The following is an 18,002-nucleotide window of genomic DNA, read 5'->3' on the forward strand; positions in this document are numbered from 1 at the left end:
TACCCTGCCCTCATGTTGTCTATGCCTCCACATTATACTACAGACTTCTGTGAGCCTACATCCCAGCATCTGCTGCAGATTAATTCACCTCAGATTGCCCAGAATCTTTTTTCAGAATTATGATTGTCCTAAATTGCTTTCACCATTGATTCCATCGTAGACTTACCTCTCAAAATTACCCAGTTCCAAACATGATGGGGTGTCTCCAGATGTAGTGTGGTCATTGCCATAAGATCTTGAAGTGTGGTCATTGTGATCTTTACTAGATCTTTACTAGAACTTTTATTGGCCAAATAAAATGTCTGAAGCAGCTGCTCACAGGCCAAAAACAAAAGTGTCAGGGTCGCTAAGTGTAGATGTGTAACCTTGAGTGAGGAAAATGCTGTTATGCATGAACATCCATTCAATATGGCAGCTTTGTGTGCAACATAAGACTAGGCAGCCCCATTATTTTCTGCAAGTAAGCAAATAATTTCAGGACAATTGGAGTGTCATGAATTTGAAGACATTTTCAATTTTTTCTTGACAGTGAAATTTACTTTCTTGTGAACATTCTGGGATGATTACAGTAAATCGGTTGTTTTTGGATAGTCAGGTTACAACATTTAGTGATGTAAACTTGGAAGTTATAAAAGATATAAAAAAAATAAAAATAAAAATCATAATTGACCATTGGGACCTATGCCTAGGGGATAATGATCACCCTTGAAAGGTTTCCTAAAATATCTAATAAGCTTCAGACATGTACCCCCATGTACTCCTGCAGTCTAATACTTCACCTCCCGTTATTTTTTGCCGTGTCTCTTATACAGCACCAATTTTATCTCACCCTTATATATATTGCACCTCTATCCTAACTCCTGCACTCTTTCCTGCATCCTCTAACATAGCACCAAAAGCAAAGGTTATTTAGCATTCACTAACACTGGACCTCTTCTCTGAAATTCTTACACAGTCTAATACTATATCAGAACCTTGTATCTTGTGAATTATTTTCTGTTTATCCTCTATTTCCTGCACCTTATAACGTTTGCTTACCCTCTATCTACTGCATCTTCTTTTTCTATCCCTCAACCCGGTATGTTCACCATTTTATAATGTATCCTCACCTTCTGTGACCTGCATCCTTTAAATGGTACCTCCTCCCTGTATCTTTTGTACTTTTTAATACTTCACCAATACTCTGTATCTCCTATAACTTTATATATTGCTCCTCCACTTATAATCTTAAACATTTGAGCCCTTAGCCAGCCCCCTCTCAGTTTACATCTGCTGTCTCCCTTATGCCCCTTTATCCTGGTCCACCCACTTCAGATACAGATTTTCAGCTGCACATCTGCACATTGCTCCACCTTCCCCCCCACTCTGACGCAGAACACTCTGCACAGGTGCGGCACTGAATCCCTCTGCATGGAGAAGGAGGATCTGCTTCAGGCTGTTCTGGAATTGGAGGCAGAGAAACGAGCAGCTGAGCCACGTCACAGGGACCCTCCCCAGGACACACTGACAGTCACCATTGGCGAGGATACCCTGCGTGAGATGCCGGAAGAGGCCCTGGCTTTCCCTAACTTGTATCCATCACCCTATATCAACCCAAGCGCACACACTGTCGCCAGAGGCACCCAGTGTTCCACGTCTTCAAGTACACCAGGTGAGTCTGCAAACATTTTTACTGGCTTCCCTCAAACACCAACATTATGGGATACATTACAAGTGTAACGCTAATTAACGCTCCCTCTTGTACGGTTATTGTGATAGAAGTACTTTTTTGCGCTCGTTGAGGTGCGCTTGTATTATGAGCGTTAACCCAAGAAGCGCAAAAAGCCAAAGCTAGAATATTGCGTGTGCATTCACATATTCACCCATATTATTGAATGGAAAAAAAAAGTGTGAAAAAACCTAACACCCCACTCTCGCGCAAACCCAATCTCATGTGCGCAAACCCAACATGAAAATTTTAATATTTCACATTCCAATGTTCTTCACATAGCAGAATATGTTCTATTTTCTCATAAATATTTCTACATATATCTGTTTTTTTGGGTACAATATATATTTATACCTATATAAAGATGATTATATATAGGTATAGATATATACAGATATATAGGAATATCAATTTATACATACTTAGAGAATATTCTGTGAAGATCATTGGAATGTGAAATATTTACAGTAAATACATAGTTAAAACCTTTATTAAATATGAATATATATTATAAATTAGTTTTTTCATGTTTTTATTTACTTTAGATGGTGGTGTTATGAATGTAACTGTACCGTGTAATGTATTGTTGATGTGTTTTGTGACACTTTTTAGCTTTCCCGAAAGCTCTGAGGACTCGGTCATCATTCTAGTCGAAATCGCGATCGTATTTACTTTAAACTCATAATACCAGCGGTAATCCCGACGAGCTTAAACACCTGCGATAAACCCCTTATTGTTCGGCGCAATTGTTAGCACACCACTCATGATCTAGCCCAGGTGTCAGCAACCTTCGGCTCCCAGATGTTTTGTAACTACATTTCCCATGATGCTCAGATAGCCTAAAGAGTGTCTCAGCATCGTGGGAAATGTAGTTCCAAAACATCTGGGAGCCGAAGGTTGCTGACCCCTGATCTAGCCCATTATTAAATTGTAAAATTGGTTTAAAATGATGTTTCTTGTTTTCAGGTATTTGAGTGGAAAGGGCTCCAAAGTATATATACATCTGTATAAAAAGCACGATTATTATTTATTTTGGCTTATTTTGCTGTAATCTTCTATTGCTTTTTGTCAGGGCTTGAGAAATTCTTTGAGCCAGAATATTCAGTCCTGCTCTGAAAAATTAAAGGGAAATTAAAGTCAAAATTAAAGTTTCATGATTCACATAGAACATGCAGTAAGATTTTTTAAAATTTCCATCCAATATCAAATTGTGTATAGTATTTTTATATGCACACTTTATGAGGTACCAGCTACTACTGAGCATGTGCAAAAGTTCACAGTGTTTATGTATATGAGTCTGTAATTGTTTGATGGCTGTCACATGACAGGGAGCCGCAAAATTAAAGCAAATTTTAAAATTTGTTAGATCAAATCTTTTGCTCTGAAATTCAAAGTTGTTACACGATTCAGAAAGAGAATACATTTTTAAACAACTTTACACTACTGGGAGCGAGCTGAACACAAAAAGCCAATGACAAGAGGCATATATGAACAGCCACCAATCAGCAGCTAGCTCCCGAGCCTACCTGGGTATGCTTTTCAACTAAGGATAGCAAAAGAACAACGCAAATTAGATAATAGAAGTAAATTGTAAAGTTGTTTAAAGGGATATGAAACCCAAAAAATGTATTTTGTGATTCAGAGGATACCGATTTTTTAAAAAGTTTCCTATTATCTTCTATTATTAAATTTGCTTTGTTTCCATGATATTCTGTGCTGAAGGGATACCTAGGTAGGCATCTGGAGCACTACGTGGCAGGAAATAGTGCTGCCATATAGTGCTCTTACAAATGGATAACATTCTTGCACAATTGCTGCCATAAAGTGCTCATGAAATAGGCCGTCTCTCATGTCCCTGCTTTTCAACAAAAGATACCAAGAGAACAAAGAAAAATTGATAATAGAAGTAAACTATAAAGTTGTTTGTAATCAAAAGCTGAACCATGAAAGAAAAATGTTGGGTTTTATATCTCTTTAACATTGTATGTTGTATCTGAATCAGGAAAGAATAAAATAGACACAATTATAAAGAATAATATGCACAGATACTGATATAAAAATCCAGTATAAAACCTTTTAAAAACTTACTAAGAAGCTCCCAATTTAGCACTGTTGATGAGATTAGCTGGAACACCCAGTGAAAGGTGCAGAAAGCAGACCCTCCCCCTCCTCCCTTGCATATGAAAAGACCCATTATACAAACAGAAGCAGTCTGAAGTCTGTATACATCAGTATACATCTAAACATTTGGGGCTTGGTTAGGAGTCTGAAAATCAGCACAATGTTCTTTAAAAATAACAAAACTATACATTTTTACAAAAACACCCCAGATGGGCTATATAAATTGGATCATCTACAAAACATTAAAAACTGTCAGTACAGCATCTGATTTGACATAACGCTAGCCTATACTTCAGTGAGTTTACCAGCACACAAGATTCTGCTATTTGAGTAGTGACTCTGAGAGTCTTTTACTGCTTACAACTCAACAAAGAAAAATGAAACCTTCAATATTCCTTTAATTGATGATAAATATACAGTTTATATAAAAAATAACTTTGATGTTTCTTCTTCAAAAAAGAAAACACATAATATTACAACTGTGTCCCTGTAAACGTCACAGAGTTTAGAAAATGTTAGTCCTAATTGTGACTAATCCCTTAAACAAGTAATTGCTATTATTACACAGCAAAGCGTCCCCCTAATTGTGACGCTCTCACTGCAGTGCATCTAACCCACTGTTTTCACAATACAGTGTAAAGTAATTGTACTGAGATTTTATTAGAGTGTAAGTATGAGTTTATATACTACATTTAAATTGTTTTATGTTCCTATAATAAACACTTTATTCTACTGGTAATTTCACTTATCTTGGGGTCCGAATATCCTAGTCCCCTAGGCTTGTGAGACTCTATAAGAAATCTCACCAGTAATAAGAAGCCCTTGTAATTCTCTAATTCTCTGTAATACCTTGAGAGCAATGTGTCTTGCACATTAAAGGGACAGTCTAGACCCAATATGTATTCTTTATTACTAATTGTTACATACCAGACAAGCATCTTGCAACGGCTTCCACATCTTTAAGCTTGTAAGAAGTTCAAACTATTAAATAATCATTGTTTGTTAGCAGCTGAAAATGGCCCCTAAGATCCGCCCACAGCTTTCTTCTTGTCAAGTTAGCTGTTTTCTTTTATGACAGTTTAGCAGAGCACGTTAAATATTTTACAGTTAGCTGTTTCAAATTGCGTGTGTGAGTAGGAAAACATATTTAAGAGTCAATCGTGATTGGAGATACTTAACATACCAAAATATACAAACAGTGGGTGGGCGGAGCTTGGGAACAATTTTCGGCTCCTAACAAACTATTAATATTTAAATGTTTCATGTACGTCTTACAAGCTTATTGATGTGGGACCAGTTGCAGGATGATTCTCTGGTATGTAACAATAAGTAATCAAAATTCTGTATTGGGTCTAGACTGTCCCTTTCACAATTACACAATAAAAATGCAATATAACTTGAAATGAACAGTAAAATCCATTTTGTTCCTCAGACTCTATCATGTGATAGCTATCAGCCAATCAAAATACGTTGTCTTCACTTCCTGTTAGTGAACCCTAGATTTGTTCATACATAGATGTCACTATTTAAATAATGATACATTAATCATAAATGTAACATATTATTATCGTTATTTATTTATTTTTTAGCCACAGATTTAAAGCAAGAAGAGGAGAATTTGGGAGAGAGGCCAAGTAAAAAGCGAGCTTGTGAAGGGTGCTGTGGTGCATATGCCCGTATCCTTCAACATCTGGAGCGACGATCAGAGGCGGAACAGCGTCTGAGAGAGGAGGAGCTAGTCTTGCGTAGGGAAGAGCTTCAGCTGCAGAGAGAGAGAGCAGCTATAGAAAGAGAGCGTCAGGAGGCAGAGAGCAGGGAGAGAGAGAGGAGGTTTGAGCTGGAAAGAGAGGAGAGGCATGTAATATTAGATATACTGCGAGAGAAGATGATGAAATGAGAGGGGTGAGGAACGTGAGTAGAGAAAATAGCGGAGGAAGTCTTGACTTAAACAAGCGAAGAAAGGGAGGAGCAAGAGAGAATAAAGTATTATATAGTGACTGTACCTTTCATGTTTTTTTAAAGGGATATAAAACCCCAATTTTTTCTTTCATGATTTAGAAAGAGCATAGGTAGTGCTTGCTGATTGGTGGCTAAATGTTGCCACCAATCAGCAGGCGCTGCCCAGAGTACTGAACCAAAAATGGGCCTAAGTTTCCATTCCTGCTTTTCAAGTAAAGATACCAAGAGAACAAAGAGAAATTGGTAGTAGGGGTAAATTAGAAAGTTGCATAAAATTGCTGCACTATCTGAATCATGAAAGAATAAAAATGTGGGTTTTGTATCCCTTTAGAGAGCGATAAAAACGAGCTATACATTGTATAAGCCATTTGTTCCTTCTGAACTAATTCTTGATATTGACACTTTTTTATTTAATTATACTCTCAAATCATATTCAGTAACGGTAGATATTTAGCCTTATGCCATCTTGGAGTAGGCTAAAATGTCCCAGATGTCTTTTAACTCCTCCCCTTTCTGTCTGCTTCAGTTCTATTTTCTACCTATCAGTGGAAGGTATTGTGGGCTCCAGCTTGAAGTTGGTTTGTTGTTTGTTTTTTTGTTTCTAGTCCTTTTTGGGGTATAATCGACAATTAAAGGGACTGTAAGTGGAAAAAATCTTCACTCACAAACAAAAAACAAAGTACGAACCTTACATAGCAAACATACTTCCATTTGTAGGACCTGCTCCAGTGCTGGCAGATTTTCTACTTCATGCCTAAACTCACATCCAAGGAGAAATAAAAGTGCAAAAAACTAAATGCTGTAATTTAAAGGGACAGTCAACACCAGAATTTTTGCTGTTTTAAAAGATAGATAATCCCTTTATTACCCATTCCCCAGTTTTGCATAACCAACACAGTTATATTAACCCTTTTGTGCCGGGGTTAACTGTCTATATCGGAACAACTGTTCCGATGTAAAAAAAATTGAAATCTCGCGATCGTGCAAGTGATCACGAGATTTCAATGATGGGATTGCGTCGGGGGTGGGGGGGCGTCCCTATGATGCTAGGCATGCCCTCCAGAACGCGATCCCATCAGGGAAGCCCAAGTGGCTTTAGGAAAGCCAAGCGGTTAGGACGTTGTATTCTGTCCTTCGGCACTAAAGCCCAGAGTTAAAAGGTAAATATACTTTTTACCTCTGTGATTAACTTGTATCTAAACATTTTCTGATAGCCCCCTGATCACATGACATTTTATTTATTATCTACTGTCTTTCATTTTAGCCTATTAGTATAGTGACTGCCACAATCCACGGTGTTATCTATATGGCTCACATGAACTAGCTCTCCCCTGTTGTGAAAAGCAAATAAAAAAGCATGTGATAAGAGGCGGCCTTCAAGGGCTTAGAAATTATCACATTAGGTTTAGCTTTTCAACTAAGAATACCAAGAGAACAAAGCAAAATTGGTGATAAAAGTAAATTAGAAAGTTGTTTAAAATTACATGCCCTATTTGAAACATGAAAGTTTTTTTTGGACTTGACTGTCCCTTTATTATGTATTTATTCTACTTTTGTTTGCACATAACGTGTTTAACCCCTGCAGAGGGTTACCTAGCTAAACACATCTGGTGAGCCAATGACAAAAGGCATATGTGTGCAGTCACCTATTACCAGCTATTTTTTTGACTGTCCCTTTAATGCGCACTGTTCCAGTTCATTTGGATGTAGCTTGAGACATTTTCAATGATCATCATGGCGTTTAAAGTGTGATAAGCATTTGGTTTAGCGTTACAGGGTGGTCTTCATGACACATCCTGCTCCATGGACCTTATTTTCCCAGTTTCTCTTTTGAAGAGAACGGCCTTTTAGAACTAGTCCCTGTTCCTCCATCAGAAAACAGTCAGTCACATCCTTATTTGGATTTGTCTGTCCCTTCAGTTTTTAATGTTTTCGAAACAATCCCTTTTGAGATCATTCAGGTTCCTTGTGCGCCCTGTGCAATGGCTATTTTCCATTTGTGGTTCCTCCTTTCAGCCTAACCACATCTCCCAGGTCTTTATCAAGTTTCAATCGGAATGTCTAGCAAAAAATCAAATGTGAGGCCTAACAGCTGGAAGATGGAATAAAGGCTTCATTAAAGGGACATTAAACACACATTTTTTTCTTTCATGATTCAGATAGAATATACAATTTTAAACAAATTTCCAATTTACATCTATTATCAAAATTTCTTTATTTTCTGGTTATCCTTTGTTGAAAATCAGGGTTGTAAGCTCAGGAATGTGCACGTATCTGCAGCTCTATATGGCAGCAGTTTTGCAATAATGTTATACATTAGCAAGAGCACTAGATGGCAGCACTATGTCCTGTCATGCAGTGCTTCAGTCATGTGCACACTACCTACCTAGGTATCTCTTTAACAAAGAATGACATGAGAATGAATCAAATTTGATAATATAAATAAATTGGACATTTTTTGTAAATATAATTTCTTTAGTAAGATGATGAGAGTCTATGGGGCCGATTTATCATCGGTCTGTCCGACATGATCCGCTCAGCGACATCGATGAATGCCAGTGGACCAGTTTTAAGACAGGGGCATCAGGTGCCATTCGGCCCCTATAGGTGTTATGTGCAATATATTTCCTGCCACCGGGAGGCAGGAAATATATTCCACATGTTATGGACACCTATGGACTCTCATCACCCCAAAATAAATAAAGTTTTCAGTTAGTATAAAAAAAAGTTGTTTTTTTTTTTTTTAATACAAATCTTTAATACAAATACAATTTTGTATTTTGGAAGTTCAATCTTCTTTTTTGGAAGTACACTTTTTGGGGGGGGAATACAATTTATATTTCTTTTGGAAGTACAATTTTTATTTTGGGAATTTCACATCCTGCATGTGTCCAAAATAAATGCTAATTCCCATTCACAGTTCCCATTCACAGTAGTACCCACATTTTTTCTTTCTTGATTTAGAAAGAGCAGCAATTTTAAGCAACTTTCTAATGTACTCCTATTATCTATTTTTCTTCATTCTCTTGCTATCTTTATTTAAAAAAAGCAGGAATGTAAAGCTTAGGAGCCAGCCCATTTTAGGTTCAGCAACATTTAGCAAACCAATAAACAAGTGCAACCCAGGTACTGAACCAAAAATGGGCCGGCTCCTAAGCTTTAAATTACTGTTGTTTAAATAAAGATAGCTAGAGAACGAAGAAAAATTGATAATAGGAGTAAATTAGAAAGCTGCTTAAAATTAAAAGAAAAAAAATGTGGGGTTATTATCCCTTTAAATGTAGAGAAATTGCTCACAAAATCAATATTCCTTAGTACATTATTGTAAAATGTAATTAAAACATCAAAATACATATTCTTCTATATAGTATTGTATGATGCAAATGAGAATAATCACTTACAGCCACGTTGTATGTTACATAATGAATGTTAAAAGTTTACCTGAGAGGTGCTGGGGTTGTTAGTCATTTCTCCACATTTAATTAAAACCAAAGAAACAGTAACTTGTATCATGACAAACTGCTGAACTGACTTGCTGTGACATCAAGTCCTTTAGCAAAATGGGAACTAGCATTAGATTTTTACAGTGTTTTTAAAACATGCTGAAAGTGTAATAAAAAAAAAAAAAGTATTTCCAAAAGAAAAAATTGTATTTTATTTCCCAAATGTTTTTTTGTGTACTTCCAAAAAATAAGTTGTATTTCCAAAAAATAATAATTGTGTTTGTAAACGTCTATTTGTATTTGTATCATGTCACAATTTATGTACAGATAAAGACTCACACTTGCCATTTTAATAGTGGTTGTATTCCATAGTATGAGCTAGCAATCAATAGGTACAAAATAACAGTTTCCGCCTATGATATGAAATCCAACCCTTTAAGAACGAAGCAGGTGTAATTATCTCACATTATTTAGCTGTTTCAAGCGGGTTTCTTAAAGGGACAGTAAAGTCAAAATTTAACTTTTGTGATTCACATAGAGTATACAGTTTTAAACAACTTTTTAATTTACTTCTATTAACAAATTTGCTTTGTTCTCTTGGTGTCCTTTGTTGAAAAGATTACCTAGGTAGGCTAAGGAGCAGCAGTACACTACTGGGAGCTAGCTCCTAATTGGTGGCTGCACATGTGTTCAGTTAGGTCTCAGTAGTGAACTGCTGTTCCTTCAACAAAGGATAGGAAGAGAATGAGGCAAATTTTATAGCAGAAGTAAATTGGAAAGTTGTTTAAAATTTAAGCTGTTTTGCTGATGCTCTTTCATATACATGAAGACATAATTTGATTAACATGTCCCTTTAAAGGGACATGAAACCCAATGTTTTTTCTTTCATGATTTAGAAAGAGTATGCCATTTTGAACAACTTTCCAATTTACTTCTATTATCTAATTTGCATCATGCACTTGATTTCCTTTGTTGAAAAGCATATATAGATAGGATCAGTAGCTGCTGATTGGTGGCTGCACATAGATGCCTCATGTGATTGGCTCGCCCATGTACATTGCTATTCTTCAACAAAGGATATCTAAAGAATGAGGACATTAGATAACAGAAGTAAATTGGAATGTTGTTTAAAATTGTATTCTCTATCTGAATCATGAAAAAACAAATTTTTGGTTTCATGTCCCTGTAAAATTCGACAACTTTAAAGACAACTCATGTATTCAATGAAATGATGATGTTGCAATGTCTATAGAACACAATTTAGATCCCTTGGAACAGCTGGAAGCCAGCAAAACAGTATTTTCAAAGTAAGAGCAGTCAAGTTGTGGAATTTGATGCCCATGAAGGTGTTGGTTACTGTGAATACAGCAGATCTATTTAAAAGGGCCTAGATAGGGGATATGGATAATCGCCAAAGCCAATGGTTTCCTGCTTAGCCCTGAGCATTCTTGTTATATCCATAGCCACCCTATCATTTTACTCACACATTGTAACACACAATGCGCACACTATATACATTATGCGCTCACATCTTTTTTCTCTTGGGATCGAACTGCTTTTACCTATTATTTTGTATGATTGGCTTTTCACAGTATCATATTACTTCAGATATGCTGTGGACTATTGTCAGAAGATATTTGCCTGTTTTTTCCTCACAGAACACCTGCTAGCTTCTTGATTATAAAATATTTTATGAAAAAAGGCTTGTTTTCAGGTTCATTATAGCCAACAGGACACCACTGCAGGAAGCTGGTCTGGTGACGTGTTAGGCTTTCTATCTTGTTCAAAAACAGGGAAGGGCTTCCAGACAAACTAAAGAGTTTTCTCCCCTTTTATCTCACCACATACTAAACCCAAATTGTCTTGCCCTGGATAGCGCTTGCTGATTGGATGGCTACATTTAGCCACCAATCAACAAGCGCAACCCAGGTGCTGAACCAAAATTGTGCCGGATCCTTAGCTTAGATTCTTGCTTTTTAAATAAAGATAGCAAGAATAAAGAAAAATTGATAATAGGAGTAAATTAGAAAGTTGCTTAAAGGGACAGAAAACCTAAAATATAATGTTATATAATTCTGCACATAGTGCAGAATTATATAACATTATATTAGTGCTATCGTTATTAAACCTTATATTCCCTTTGAATTTTTTTAAAATATGCCAGTTTTTCAGACCCGCTCTCTGTACTCTGCTGAGCGGGTCTGTTTTTTTTACACAGCGCATCGGGCCAGCTGTATAGTCACAGCCCGGCCCGACCGCGCCATAACACTAAGTGCAGCTCGCTCCTGCTCTGTCTGACAGCAGGCGCGAGCTACACTTTGTGTGGCGCGGTTGGGCCGGGCTGTGACTATACAGCTGGCCCGATGCGCTGTGGAATAAAAACAGACCCGCTCAGCAGAGTAAAGAGAGCGGGTCTGAAAAACTGGCATATTTTAAAAAAAATCAAAGGCAATATTAAGTTTTATAACGATACCACTAATATAATGTTATATAATTCTGCACTATGTGCAGAATTATATAACATTATATTTTAGGTTTACTGACACTTTAAAATTGCTGCTCTATCTGAATCATGAAAGAGAAAATGTGGGTTTAGTATCCCTTTAACATAAGTAGTTACTAACCTACCAGTTCTGAGTATCAAGAGTGACAACAAAAACAAGACATAATAAACAAGACTTATAATAAACAAGACTTATAATAAACAAGACTTATAATAAACAAGACTTATAATAAACAAGACTTACAATAAACAAGACTTATAATAAACAAGACTTACAATAAACAAGACTTATAATAAACAAGACTTATAATAAACAAGACTTACAATAAACAAGACTTATAATAAACAAGACTTATAATAAACAAGACTTACAATAAACAAGACTTACAATAAACAAGACTTATAATAAATAAATACTTGTTTCATATGAAGGCCCACCTAGCCACATATGTATTTGTATCGTAACCCTTGTTTGTTTTCCAGTTATGGTTCTCCATGCACTGATGTTACTCCAGGACAACCCAAACTCTGATCCCCAGAACTGCCCAAACTTCACTCCTAACCTCCTACTCCAGTATGCTCAGTGGGTCCTGATGACTGAAATTGGGAAACTCTCATCTAGATCCAAAACTTAGCAACATATGAAGATCAGAGAAGGGTTCTGGAAAGTATAAAAAAAAATCCAATAAATGCCTTGTACAATGCATAGTCAGTTTTAATATTTTGACCAGAATTTGAGAAGTGATACTTTAAAGGTCTATGATATACAAGACATAAATATATTGTTTGCTTGTATAAATATAAAAATGTTTTTGCGTAGATGTTTTCTAAAGTGATCATGGTGACGGCCATTTTTAAGAGCCATAAATAAAATATCTTCCATAGACCATGATGCTCTGTGGCTGTTTACTAAAGAGGTAATGTCTTATGGGAGGAATGTGTTGGGAAGGTACAGTGATGACAAGTGGTGAAAGTACCTTAGACATAGTGACTAAGGTTTCAGAAACAGATGGCCAATGTCACTTAGTAGAGGGCATCCTGACATATCACTGTGAAATTTGACAACAAATCTTCCTGTGTTTACATCCCTGGAATGTATCTAAACATGTTCAGTCTAGGAGGGGTTTATGGGATATCTTCTGACCATTTTTTTTTAATAGGCATATTTAAAGGGACTTTGTAATATCCTTAAAGGGACATAAAAGAAAATGCTCTTGTGTTATATTATTACATTATTTGTTTCATATAACTGTGTTTATCCCCTTCAAATGGATTAATCACATAGTTATATGCTACAATTAGTGGCTATTGCTGCTCCCTGAGCATACCTAGGTATTCTTTTCAACAAGAGAATAAATTTGATAATAGTAAAAAAAGTTAATTGAATAGTCTTTTAAAATTACCTGTTCTATTTGAATGCTTAATTTTTACATTAATGTCCCTTTAAAAATCTGTTAGTGTGCACACAAGCGCAACTTAGCTGGAATAAAGACTGTTTCTGTTCTGTGCAGGGTGACACGAGGCTTCATTCCAGTTAATGTGAGGTCCCTTGTGATCATATGCGCAGAGAGAGGGCAATAAAATGAAAGGCCTGAACATAATAAAATCAGTGGCAGCTTGCGCCGCACAAGAGAGTTGCTTATTGTACACATGAGCTGTAGATCATTTTAAAAATGGCGGCTCATTGGCATCCAGAGTCTTCAATCACTCCCCTCCGGATACATGTGCAGGTGATGGGTTTTTAAATCATTTTTGATTTTGCAGAGTTTTAAAACCCTACAGTTACCCATTTCATCTAACACTTTTCAAATGTATTTGGGCTAAGAAAACACCTGCTATACCTTAACATGGGGTCAGTTCAACACCATTCAATCAGCAAATGTTTCCAACAATTCAAATTTTACACCTTGGACTTCTTGTTTAGAAGAAATAATAGGATGTACAATGAATTAAAGGGACATAAAAAATTATAATTTCATGGTTCAGAAAGAACATGTCATTTTAAGACTTTTCATTTCACTTGTTTTATCAAATTTACCCATGTATGCTTTTCAACAAAGGATATTAAAATAATGAAGTAGTTTCAGGAGCAGCAATGCACTACTGGAAACTAGCTGGTGATTGGTGGGTGCACACGTATGCTTCTTATCATTGGCTCACCAAATGCGTTCAGCTGGCTCTCAGTAATGCATTGCTGGTTTGGAGAAGACCTTTGTAGTGGTTAAACCCAGTTATATGCAGGGCTTCTCAAGACATTGCACTATTCGGGTTCCAAGAATAAAGCGATGCCCCTCAACTCTGCACACTACAGTATAAACCCAATACAGCTGTCTCAGAGATTGAAGTGCAGCAAATTAAAAATGACCAGATGCAGATGGGCATCATATCAGATTAGTTTCTCTTGAAATAAACTTGTATCTATAATATGCTCTCTCTTTGTGCCGTCCCTGTCAAGTGTGCCTGGTTTCCGTGGTCTCACTTCAGATCTCCCAACTGTTCCTGTTTGCAAGGGTCAGTCCCTGATTCTGAACTTTGTCCCTCTGAGACAGTCATATGTCCCTATTTGCAGAATTTCCCTTAGCCCCACCCACGGAGCACTGCCCCAGACACGCCACAAACCGCCCAGACACCCATAATTCCGCCCTCTATCCCATTCCTCCCAACACAGCTCCTCCCACAAAATAGCATCCGCCTCCCCCACCGAAAGAATGTGTGGATTGGGATTATGTAATTACAAGCATGTGAACATGGAGGTAGCAAATTTTGAAGAAGATGAAAATTAGTCCTTGAATTCCTTATTAAAGTGGCCACTGACATGCGTGCATGCGCAGCTAAACATGGCAAGAAATTTCGCCTGTCATTTCTTATTCAATAACACAGCGTTCTTGACTGCTCATGCGTGCCGGGTACACCACTCCTCACTTATAGCTCCATATGTAAACAATATTAAATAAAGAGTCTCTCCAACACTTTTTAATATGCAGGTCTATTTTTTATCACAATTAAATAAAGTGTTTCTCCATAATAAAGCTTACTCCTAAATTAATTAACTATTCGCTACAGGAGCTCATCAAGCAGATGAGACAATGTAGCATACAGTTAATGAATTTAATATACTAGAGGTCACATGAACATTTACAAATATTTTAATGAAAAATCATATTTGCATTGTACTGTTAATGTGTATTAATTTTTTCAGCAGGGTCCCAATAGCAAATGCGCTTGCCCCAAACGCCTGTTGATGTCATAATAGTGCATGCCAATCATGATGCTCCTTCCCCCCAAAAGTAACCATTAAGAATTGCACATGCACAATCGTGATGTTAAAATCCCCCATAAAAGATTGTGCATGCACAATCGCAAAGAAAACCCCTCATAAGTGCGCATGACTAAAATTATACTCTACAACCTGGTTTCTCAACAGCCGGGCCGTGGCCCAGTACCGGGCCGTGATAGCCCTGCTGGTGGGCCCTGACCTGTCATGCCCCCACTGCACACTCTTACCCCACTGCACACAAGGGGCAGACTGAGACCAATCAAGGTCCCAGGAAAAATGTCTCACACTGACCCAAATGTATTCAAATGTATGCAAATGAACATGGTAGCCTCCCTGCCCTAACCCCAACAGGCCCATCAACCTCCAGAGCCAGGACCCCCAACATTAAGGGCCAAAGAAAGGGCCCCCAACCTCCAGGGCCAGACCTCACACCCCATGGCCCTCACAGCGACAGACCCTCGGCAGGACCCCCACACTCCAGGGCCCCGACTAAACCCACACTGAACTGCTTAGTTACTGATAGGGCAAATCCCTGATGCTTACTATATATATATATACTACTGGGCCCTGGACATGTCCAGCTAAAATTTACCGGGCCTTGAGGTCACTTTGGTTGAGAACCACTGCTCTACAAACAATATACTGATAAAAAACAGGACCTAGAGGGCGACAAACAGTTTGATATGCCTGAAGAAACGTTGGAAACGCGAAGAAATGCATTGTAAATAAGGGACGTGAAACCCAAATTTTTATCTTTTATGGTTCAGATACAGCATGTGATTTTTATCATCTTTCCAATTTACTTCTATTATCTAAATTGTTTTGTTCTCTTGGTATAGTTTCGTTAAAAAGAATACCTAGGTAGGCCCAGTAGCTGCTGATTGGTGGCTGCAAATATATGCCTCTTATTATTTGCTCAACCAATACATTCAGCTAGCTCCCAGTAGTGCGTTGCTGCTGCTTTAACAAAAGATACAAAGAGAAATTAGACAATAGAAGTAAATTGGAAAGTTGTTTAAAATTGTTTTCTCTATCTGAATCGTGAAAGAAAAAAATTGGGTTTAATGCATAACGTAGAGCTATGTTTTTAAAATTTTTAACATTAATTCATGGTTTATATTAAAATTACTACTGCGGAGTTGGGAGTCGGTGCTATTTTTGCACACACACAAAGGTGTGGAATGTGATTGCAAGAATGTGCCGTGTTTGTGAGGTATCAGCGAGCTGAGTCACGGAACTCTGTCAGCCTGCCCCTAACAGCACAAAGCAGTTGCTGCTGTTCTTGTGAGTACACGTGATTGACAAGGCAAGAGGAACGTTTTATAAACTGCACAAAGTGGCGCCTTTTCTTTTTGCTGATAATCTGTCACCACAAATGCTTCTGTACAGAACTAATCAACATCATTAATCTAGTTTTACTTCAATAAAACATGTTTTATAAATGAGTGTATATTATTATTTTATGTAATATTTTAATTCTAGCATCTATTTAGCCACTGTTGAATTATTTAGTAAACTGAAGAGGATAAAACAATCATTTAAAGGAACAGTTTAACCAAAAATGTGTCCCTTTTTTTATTTGTTCCCAATAATCCATTTTTCATGCTGGAGTGTATTAAATTGTTTACAAGTAGCTTGTTTACTCTTATTTCGGCATTTGAAATAGCTGATTTAGCCTGTGGCATCCCAACCTATACTGAACGTTTCTGGTCTTAAAGGGACAGTCTACATCATATTTTTTTATTGTTTTAGAAGATAGATTTCCCTTTATTACCCATTCCCCAGTTTTGCATAACCAACACAGTTATATTAATATACTTTTTACCTCTGCGATTACCGTGTATCTAAGCATCTTCTGACAGCCCCCCTGATCACATAACTTTTTATTTATTATCTATTGACTTGCATTTCAGCCAATAAGTGCTGTGTTGTGCTGACTCTGCATGAGCACAATGTTATCGATATGGCCCACATGAACTAGCAAACTCCTGTTGTGAAAAGCAAATAAAAAAGCATGTGATAAGAGGTTGTCTGCGGTGGCTTAGAAACAGGCAGAAATGTAGCGGTTTAAATGTTATAAAGTAGATTAATATAACAATGTTGGTTGTGCAAGTAATTGGAAATACATTAAGCGAAAAAATAATTTTACAGTATACTGTCCCTTTAAAACAGAGGAAAGCTGCAAGTGGAGTTTGTTGCTTTCAAACCTATAAAACAAGTGAGGATCGGCTTCCAAATAAAAATACCTTTTCTTTTCATGTGCTAGAGGTGTGTCCTTATCTGCCAATAGATCTGTGAGAATTGTCCTTAATAGCTAGTGAGTTATCTGTGCATAGGGATTAGTCATGTACATACAAGCATTTTCTTTTCATTTCAAAATAACTAAGTTATTAATATATATATATATATATATATATATATATATATATATATATATATATATATATATATATATGGGAAAACATATATTTCAGCATTAATTATTGCTATGCTATAAGCGTTAGAGAACGTTATACCTGTAGACTTGTGCACACATACCCCTAGATTACGAGTTTTTGTCGGTAAGGCTGTGCGGGGCTAACAAGCCTTTTTTTCTTGCCGCTCACTTAAGCCAACGCTGGTATTACAGGTTTTCTTCAAGCCGGCGTTAGCCTCAGAAAAGTGAGCGTTGAGCAAAATTTAGCTCCACATCTCACTGTAATACCAGCGTTGCTTACGGTAGTGGTAAGCTGGCAAAACGTGCTTGTGCACGATTTCCCCATAGGAAACAATGGGGCTGAGCTGGCTGAAAATAAACCTAACACCTGCAAAGAAGCAGCGTTCAGCTCCTAACGCAGCCCCATTGTTTCCTATGGGGAAATTAATTTTATGTCTGCACCTAACACCCTAACATGAACCCCGAGTCTAAACACCCCTAATCTTACACTTATTAACCCCTAATCTGCCGCCCCCGCTATCGCTGACACCTACATTATATTATTAACCCCTAAT

General features: G+C 37.2%; 1 protein-coding gene across 1 annotated transcript in view; it reads left to right on the forward strand.

Moving 5' to 3' along the window:
* The window catches only part of LOC128655706 (trichohyalin), a 39,810-nt gene extending 30,979 nt beyond the window's left edge, over nt 1–8,831 (forward strand). The window contains exons 3-4 of the mRNA XM_053709284.1: nt 1,389–1,651; nt 5,419–8,831. Of these exons, the coding sequence (XP_053565259.1) occupies nt 1,389–1,651; nt 5,419–5,726 (571 nt within the window). The 3' untranslated portion in view covers nt 5,727–8,831. The remainder of the gene's footprint in view (nt 1–1,388; nt 1,652–5,418) is intronic.
* The last annotated feature ends 9,171 nt before the right edge of the window (nt 8,832–18,002 follow it).

This window comes from Bombina bombina, chromosome 1, assembly GCF_027579735.1.
Source record: "Bombina bombina isolate aBomBom1 chromosome 1, aBomBom1.pri, whole genome shotgun sequence".
Taxonomy (NCBI): domain Eukaryota; kingdom Metazoa; phylum Chordata; class Amphibia; order Anura; family Bombinatoridae; genus Bombina; species Bombina bombina.